Below are 9,568 nucleotides of genomic sequence, written 5' to 3' on the forward strand. Positions count from 1 at the left end.
CAAAACAAAACACGGGTTCAGCAAGGAAGATTTGCTATAGTTCTGTCCTAAATGACAGAATTCAAGGCTTGCAACCACCTCCTGCAAAAACAGCCTAAGAATCCAGGTTAAACAAAGTCTTTTCCTAACCATCTTGGCATTTGCTGAAATGTAGGTCAACTAAGGGAATTGCTATGAGATTTGTTAAGCTCTCCTTGTTTGCCCGGATGGGGCAGTGCTTCCTTGTTTATATAGGAAAATTCAATGTTACGCATATGCAAGTAGATCACAGAAATCATAGAGCCCAAGTCATCCAAATTGTTCTACTTCCACAAATCTTACCGCCACTTGTTTATTCTTCATATCACCAAATATTCACCATAAGTTCCTTATATTAAGTTATTTTAAAAATAAATGAATGTGAGAACACACATATCTATGGAAATACTGAACCACAGATCCCAGGTGGGCTCTGGATAACTAAAGGATGGAAATGCAATTTACTAATGCTTATTATTATTATTATTTTACACACATATCTCAATTTTTATCTCTGTTGAGCATTGCTACAATTCTATTTCTCAAATAGCTTTATAGCACGGGTTCATATTTTCCTTATTCTCCAAACCAGGGCATTTGATTGCTGGGGAAATGGAGTACTTTGCCTGCTGAATGCTTCCATTGGTATAGTTCACAGCTGCACCAAACAGCTATGTCTATCAAAATGTAGTAATCTAGGGATGGAAATAATGTTTGTAAGTATTCAAATCTCAGATAAAAAATGGAGAGTCCTGAGTTTCAGAAAACTCTGCCAAGAAAAATGCACGGGTGCATTTAAATGGTAGAAACTGCGATTTGGCACCATGTTAAATGCTGTAGCTCCACCCTACAGAATCCTGGAACTTGTAAATTTGTAAGGCACCATTTTGTAAGGACACTTTGGCAGAAAAGGCTTAAGACCTTGTAAAACTACAAATCCCAGAATTCCATAGGATGGAGCTACATCACTTAAAGTGGTGTCAAACTGCATTATTTCTACAGTGTAGATGCACCCTGAGTTATTCAAGAACCAATGTGGTACAGGCTGGGTATCCACAGATAGGAATCCTTGTCGTTTGAAATTTGTTCTATGTGGAAAATGAATAAGGAGGAGGAGTAGGTTGTGAAGAAAATGGCATTTTTTGTGCAGAAAACGTTCCCTAGCCAGAAAATCTGATTTTCCGCACAGAAAACCTGATTTCTGTTTTTTTCGATAACCGCCCCCCAAAAAATGCAAGTGTGGTAGAATAAAACCTGAACTTTAAATGAGCCTGAAGAACTGTGTAATTAAAAAATAGTTCAATTATTCATTATTGCCCACAAAACTGAAACTGATGAAGATTTATATCACTGTAGCAACTGCCAGAAATGCATGCAACGAAAAGGATGTTTTCAAATGAAAAGGATTGTTTTATTGTTCAATTTTATTACAGAAATTTACAAAAAAAAACCCACAAAACAGTTTAGCATCACATTTGATTTTGTTCACATTTTTAAGGTTTCACAGAGAGAATATAAGAGCCAAGAATAAAATACAATAGCGTAGGTCTTTTTTTAAGAAATCATTTATCACAAGAGATTGTTGTTCATTAGTTTAATTTTTTCAATCCCTGTTCTTGCAATACTTAAAAGAGATTTTAAATATTTCTTCTAGAAAGCAATTATTTGTCTTACTAAACGATGCAAAATAACCTTTCCTATCACAGTCTTACAGCCGAGAGATCTATGTTTTAGAATGCCAAATAGATATAAGAGAATGTAGATATGCAGGGCATGCTAAACTGCATCTGAACTTTCCTCCTTGATACTTCCTTTATCCCAGCAATTTTTCAAGAGTGCCGACCCTACAGTCAGATGGAGTGAACTGCTTTCCTCAGGTGGCACAGATGCTGGGAGGCAGCACCAAGATTTGGAGAGAGGCGTGTGCCAAACAGTTTTTTCTTGAACCCAGAGGTGTAGCTAAAGGGACAGGATGAGGGCATTGCCTCCCCATATAAGAATAGCGCCTTTGCAAATGAAATTGTCATTCAGTCTCCAAATTTCCAGAATTGTAGTAACTTAAAACTCTTTAAACAATAGAGTTCAGGCACCAAAGAAAGGGGGAACACAAAGTTCCCAAGGGAATGTGAGCACAGCAAAGAGAAGCGTTCTAGCTGTGAACCATTTTCAGTGTGTCACTCATGGCAATCCTAGAAATTCGGGGAATGAAAGAAATTTTCATTTAGGGGACAGAAATGTCATCATTTGGCATGCACACCCCCATAGCTACACCTCTTACTTGAACATCTCCCTGAACTACCCTGTGGCTTTCAGCTATGATGGAAGATGCCCTCCATCATGAAGAAAGATTCAAGTGCCAGTGCAGCTGTTTTTGTACACAGAATAGGAAAGAGGTTGCCATATTGTTTTTGTTTCTTGCTGGATGGGGCATTCTGGAAGGTATGATCCAAAGGAATGGTGTTTCTGTACTCTGTTTAAGGCAAGAAAACTGCGCTCTGTTCAGGGATGACTCTAATCATTTGGCCAGCATGATTGCACAGAATGCTGTTTAATTCCTCACCAGAGTGATACCTATTTATCTACTTGCACTTGCATGCTTTCGAACTGCTAGGTTGGTAGAAGATGGGACTAGTGATGGGAGCTCTCCCCATCGTGTGGCACCCAGGCCTCGAACTGTCAACCTGCCAATCTTGCAATCAACAGAGTCAGCATCTTAACCACTTGAGCCACCATATCCCTTAAAACCACTTAAATAAACTCACCATTTGCTCCAGATTTTCCAAGAAAATTCCAAGTCCTCCAGAGTGACACTGGGTGGCTGTTTGCACATTCATCCTGCTATGTTGACACCGGCATGAATCGCTCCCTCTGAAGCCAGAACAAAACTCCAGCCATGTGATTGACCTTGGGTCCCTTATTCTGATCTCAGAGGGAGTGACTGGTGTCAGCAGTGTTGGCACCAAGAAGCATACCAGAATGTGTGTGCAAACAGATGCCTAGTGTCACTTGGGAATACCAAGTGGGCCCTTGGTATCTACTGGCTGGGGTTTGGTTCCAGGACCCTCCTGTGGATAACTAAACCCATTGATACTCAAGTCCCATTAAATACAATGGCATAGTAAAATGGTGTCTCTTATATAAAATGGCAAAATCAAGATTTGCTATTGGCAATTTATACTTATTAAAAATATTTTCAACCTATGGATTCTTGAACTGGTGAATAAAAAAATCTGTGGATACAGAGGAATGACTGTACTCTGGCCTCTCTTTTTCCTCTTGTTTGATAAGGAAAATACATGGAAGGCAAGTCTGAGTTTTGGAAAAGTTTCCAAGACCCAGCCCTTGCCTTAAAACGGGGCTGCACTGCTGAGGCTTTATAATGGCATTCTCTCTCTCTCTCTCTCTTCCTTTCAGCATTTTAGACCTATGGGTGAGCAGAGCAGGCTAGAAGAAATGTCCTCATGAAATTGTATTTGCACTACTGTTTCCACAGTTACAGGGGCAAACAGATGTCTTTTGCAGCCCTAATATGGAGAATTGTTTAATGATTGACCTTAGGATGAGATACATATTGGGCATAGGCACACATGGTATGAGAAGATGCATTGGAATTGCAGATTTTCAGCAGGGCAAGCACAGCCTAACTGGGTTCTAATGGACGCTGAAACAGTTACGTGATCAGTAGCATTGTTCTCCAAGGCAGAATTAATGAAAAAAGCAAAAAGGAAGGAAGAAATTGCATTTCACATTTGGGATTTGTGAGTTATCTATGCTTCCTGGAACATCTCAGACCTTGGTGCATTTCAAGAAGAAGCTTCATTCCTGTAGGAAAATAGAGAGTAAAATAAATGAAGGTAAGACAGAAAAGAGGCCCCAAGCACCATGCCTTTACCCAAAAGGAGCTGTTGTGAAGTTAACCCAGGGTAGGAAAGTCTATGGCCCACCAAGGCTGCAGAAGACCTTGAATGGCCTGCCTGATCCTCTCCAGCCACTCCAAGGGCAGCCATTGTCCACATTTCACAAATAGCTTCACTCAGGGGTATCACTAGGAGGATGACACCAAGTGACACTCTAAAGGGGTGACACCACTGGTCTATCTTTTGGCAGAAATGGGCTGTGACATTTGCCCACATCCCTTTAAAACCCTAGAGCTCAGCGGAAGAGAAGGAGTGAATGGTACAAGGCTCAATGGGCAGAGAAAGGAGAGGCCTCAGGTTTTTCATTTATTTATGCTTCACTCTTAATTTTTTCTTCAAGAACATCACATCTAACCAAGTTTTTACTTTACCTTCTTGAAGCTATGCAAATATAAATATATTTTGAGCATGATATTGTGATTTAAAGGTATATTTTTTGTTTTGCTAGTTGTTTATGTCATGGCTATTGCTATCACATTCAGCGATGGATGGGATTTACAATTTAAGAGTAAAGTTAGTATTTTTAAAATTACTAATATTTTAGTAATATTAGTTTCATTTTATTTCAATAATTTTTTATTAATATTGTTTTAGTAATCTTTAGCACTATATAGAAATACTGTGCGGTACCTTGGATAGTTTTTTAAAGCAGAAGTGGGCAATTGTGGGGTATTAGGGAGCTGCATAATGCATTAGCTCCCCCAGGCTACTCCCTACTGTGCCCACCACAAAAAAAGGTGGACCCCCCAATACAAGAAAAGGTTTTGTGGGATGCATTTTAGGCCCAGGAGAAGCCATTTTTTTAATCAACACATCCACTCTCCCCACATTATTTTAGACCTGGGAGAAGCCTTCTTTTCAAAACAAGAAGTAATTTAGTAATATTAGTAATATTTAGCAGTATATAGAAATGTGAACCACTGTGGCGGAGGGGTTTGAGCATTGGACTATGGCTCTGGAGACCAGGCTCCTCACTCAGTCTTGAAACCTACTGGGTGACCTTGGGCAAGTCGCACTCTCTCAGCCTCAGAGGAAGGCAATGGCAAACCTCCTCTGAACAAATCTTGCCAAGAAAACCCCACAATAGGTTTGCCTTGGGGGTCACCATAAGTTGGAAATGACTTGAAGGCACACAAAAAATACACATATAGAAATACAGTGTGGTATGGGAGAAGGTCACTTGTTTACTTAACCTGGGGGGGAAAACATGGGGAAATTGCCCCACACACCTCTGAGAGGGCATTTGAGGGCATAATCCTTTGATCCATAGGGGCCCAAGGAACCAGAAAGCAGCCCTGAGTGCTGCATGTGGCCCACGGGCCATACTTTGCTCACTCCTGCATTACACTTTTTGAACTAAAACTCAGAGTGGATTCATTGACCCACTGACACAGAAGTCACCAACCGTTCCCACAGTCGACTTAGGGTGAAGAAACCTTTGAAGTAAAACTTCCTAATAACATATTGTTGGCTATACTGGTAAAACTGATGGGAGTTGCAGGTCAGATAAACTAGAGAGCCAAAAATCCTCACTCCTCATTTGGACAATATCGGCTAGGAAAGCCAGGTGGACCCGAAGCAGGGAAGAGACATCATGTTGGAACTTACGTGTTTTCCATCACCTTCACTAAATTCTTCACCCATCTAGACTGAGGATCAATACACACTTTGTTGTTTCCTCTCTTCAGCGTGATTCTGTAAAACAAATAGATTTGATGGTGTGTCTCTTTCCAAGTTTGTGCCAAGCAGAAAGATTTAAGTTCAGCAAAGGGATCTTGTAGCACCTTTGATACTACCTGAGCGGAAGAAGTTGTAGCATAAATTTTCCAAAACACACTGCAGAAATAATCCAGTTTGAGGCTGCTTTAACTGCCCTGGCTCAGTGCTAAGGAATTCTGGGAACTATAGTCTTGTGAGATGTTTAGCTACCTCTGTCAGAGAGCTCTGGTTCCACCATAAACTACAGTTCCCAGGATCCCCTAGCACTGAGCCAGGGCAGTTAAAGTGGTTTCAAACTGGATTATTTTTGCAGTGTGTTTTTGGACCTACGGTAAGTCTATACCCTCTCCATGCATCTGAGGAAGTAGAGCAAAGTGTGCATCTGCAGTGTAGAAATAATGCAGTTTGATACCACTTTTTGTGCTGTAGCTCCATCCTATGCAATCCTGGGGTCGGTAGTTTTACAAAGAATTTAGTCTTCGCTGCCAAAGAGTGCTGCTGCCTCACAAAACTACAAATCCCAGGATCAGGGACGTAGCCAGGATTTTAGGAAGGGGGGGGGGTCCAGACTAAGTGCCACCATTATAATGGGGCTTGGGTGCAGCGGCGCAGCAGCACACACCATTCATTTTTCTAATGAAAGGGGGGGTCTGGACCCCAAGATCCCCCCACTTGGCTACGTCCCTGCCAGGATTCTGTAGGATGGAGCCACGGCAGCGAAAGTGGTGTCATACTGCATTGTTTCTACAGTGTAGATGCACCCCAAGTCTACAAAAATCAATTTAAAGGTACTACTAGATCCCTTTGTATACTGATATTCCAGATGAACATGGTTATATCTCTGAATTCTGCCCCCTTAGGTTCAACAAGAAATACAACTTTCTAACCTAGGAGGGAGAGGGCTTGTTGACAGAGAAGGATAAACCTCTCACAAAACTACAAATCCCAGAATTCCACAGCATTTGTTAAAGCAGTGTCCTACTGTATTAATTCTTCAGCCTTAGTCACTTCACTTTTGTGGTAACTTTTGAAATAAAAAGTAAGTTGGTGGGTGGCACCCCAAATCTGACCAAGGAGCAAAAAAACTGGCTCTCTTTCACACTCCGCAATTATAGCATTTTTATACTCTTTTAAGTGATACATTATTTAATACATTCTTTAATATATTATTGTTATTGTTAATAAATTGTCCTAAATCGATGTTGCTATGTGTCATTCTAATATCCTTGGATATAGAGTGGGAAATCAAAAAAAATTATTTCTTGAAAGCCAGCATGGTGTAGTGGTCTGAGCATTAGACTTCAACTTTGGAGATCAGAGTTCGATTCCCTGCTTGGCCATAGAAACCCATTGGGTGACCTTAGGTGCATTACACACTCTCAGCCCCAGAAAACCCCATGATAGGTTTGCCTTAGGCTATCTATAAGTCAGAAATGACTTGAAGGCACACAACAAGAATAAACATTTTAATTAATAACTAATTTTAACTGCCTAGTATAGCTCTATCCTATAGGATCTTGGTATTTGTAGTTTTATTGGAGCATTTGGAAATTTCTGCCATAGAGCTGCAGTGCTCCTCCGAACAACAGACCCCAGGTTTCATAGGATGAAACCATGACAGTCAACATAGTATCAAAGTGCTACATTTGTGTAGTACCAAAGATGCCATGGGTGTATTCGCCAAGGGGTTTATACAGTATCTGTTTTCAGTCTTAATACCCCAACTTGAACCTGAAAATTTATGAATAAACCATCTTTTCCTTCACAGGAAAACTCCACCACAAAATAAATGAAGGCAGACACTTACATTATTTCCATGTTCTTGCAGGTGATTCCAGCAGGAAAGATTTCCACTCTTGCATATTTGTTAGGATGGATGAATCGGTACGTCACTCTTGAACACTTGCAGGATAAGCTAATTGTAGGGTCAAAGATATCTGTAGGATACAGAAACCGGTGCGGTAAGACAAGGATAACTCAACATCATGCTACAACAACTTCCTACTGCTACTATGAAGTGTACCCTTGTGTTGTCCAGCCCTGATAAAATCAGCATTACTTTCCAGTTTTTTCATCTGCAGGGCTCTGGAGGCTTATAATTTTGACAACAAGGCTACAGAGATTTCAGTTAATTTGGTTTCAGTTTTTTAAAGAAAGGGTCTTTGTTTTGGTTTTGAGAGCAAACTCAAGTTGCCGCCACACTGCAGAATTAATGCAGTTTGACACTGCTTTAAGTGTCATGTGGCTCCATCCTATGGAATCCTGGGCTTTGCAGTTTGTTGTGGCACCAGCACTCTCTGAGAGAGAAGGTTGTTGTTGTTGTTGTTGTTGTGTGCCTTCAAGTCATTTCCAACTTATGGAGTCCCTAAGGTGGCCCTGTCATGGAGTTTTCTTGGGAAGATTTGTTCAGAGGAGGTTTACCATTGCCTTCCCCTGAGGCTGAGAGCATGTGACTTGCCCATGGTCACTGAGTGGGTTTAATGGCCAAGCTGGCAATTGAACCCTGGTCTCCAGAGTCATAATCGAACACTCAAATCATCACACCACACTGGCTCTCAAAACCCACAGTCCTTGGCTACTGCATAGGATAAACCCCGTGTGATAAACTCCAAAGTGCTGTAATTCTTTAGTGTGAACAGATCCCTACTAGGTCAGACTTCTTTTTTCCTCCTTTGCTCACTCAGCCAATTATTGGGGACTCCCAAGCCACATACACACACTCCGCGAATGGAAATACCCTGGAAAAGTTGGAATGGGCTTAGATCCGGAACAGATCTCCTGCAGGTCCAACTGTGCATATAGGTTGCATCGCCCTTATCCAAAATGCTTGGACCCAGCAGTGTTTTGTATTTGTATTTTTTATTTTGGACTATTAGTATTTGCATATATGTACATAATGAGATATTTTGGAGATGGGACCCAAGTCTAAACATAATATTCATTTGTTTCATATGAACATAGCCTGAAGGTAATTTTATACAATTTAAAAAAAATAATTTTGTGCGTGAAACAACTTTTGTGTGCACTGACCCTTCGGAAAGCAAAGGTGTCACTATCTCAGCTGCCCATGAAAAAAAGCTTTGGTTTATGGAATACAGTATTTCAATTTTTGGAATTCTGGATAAAGGAGAAGCAACCTGTAATGCAAAGTTAAAGGGAAAGGATCGCTAAAGGACAAAAACAAGATGATACTTACTGGCAACAGTTATATGACAGGCAAGAAACAGCACCCAAAGGATGATAAGACGGTGAGATTGCATTTTGGCTTTAGTTGTCAGCTCCACTCTTCCAGAATGGAAGCAGTCCTTAATTCTTGTTGAATGGACCTTTGGTAGGCAAGAGGCTTCTATTTATTTCATAGAGCCCCACTTTACGTCAGCTGTTTTAAGTCTCATTTATGCAAAGTTGCATCATTGTGTATTCCCCATTATGCTTCCCGTAGAATTTATAGCTGAGTTTGCAATTTGGTAACAGAACCAGAAAACTTACAGACATAATAATAAGAGTTAAGTATCTGGCAAATTATGCTGATTAAACAAACAAAAATACCCAAGCTACTTTTACCATTACAAGGGGCATTGCTGCATCTATTTTGAACCAGGTATTTGTAAAGGATTCTAATTGATAGTTACCAGTGCTGTTACCACACTGTCAAATTAATGCAGTTTGACATTGCTTTAACTGTCATGGCTCCATCCTATAAAATCCTAGGATTTATAGTTTCTTTTTGACAGAGAGGGGAAATGTCTCACAAAACTACAAATCCCAGAATTCCATAACATTGAGCCATGGCAGTTAAAGCAGTGTCAAACTAGATTAAATATGCAGTGTAGACGCAGCCCTAGAAGCTTTGCTAAATTTGCCTCATTCTGCATTAGGGACTTGTAAGAATTTCATTTTGCTCAAATTTGAAC

The 9,568-nt window shown here is 40.5% G+C and overlaps 1 protein-coding gene across 1 annotated transcript; it reads right to left on the bottom strand.

Annotated features, from left to right (window-relative positions):
- Positions 1–1,435: 1,435 nt before the first annotated feature.
- Positions 1,436–9,011, bottom strand: LOC121931533 (interleukin-8-like). Its single transcript, XM_042469395.1, has 4 exons — positions 8,851–9,011; positions 7,462–7,591; positions 5,544–5,630; positions 1,436–3,840 (listed from the first exon to the last, which is right to left on the bottom strand). The coding sequence occupies exons 1-4, from the start codon at positions 8,912–8,914 to the stop codon at positions 3,822–3,824; spliced, it is 300 nt and encodes a 99-aa protein (XP_042325329.1). The 5' UTR covers positions 8,915–9,011; the 3' UTR covers positions 1,436–3,821.
- Positions 9,012–9,568: the final 557 nt, after the last annotated feature.

Source organism: Sceloporus undulatus, chromosome 5 (genome assembly GCF_019175285.1).
Source record: "Sceloporus undulatus isolate JIND9_A2432 ecotype Alabama chromosome 5, SceUnd_v1.1, whole genome shotgun sequence".
Taxonomy (NCBI): Eukaryota; Metazoa; Chordata; class Lepidosauria; order Squamata; family Phrynosomatidae; genus Sceloporus; species Sceloporus undulatus.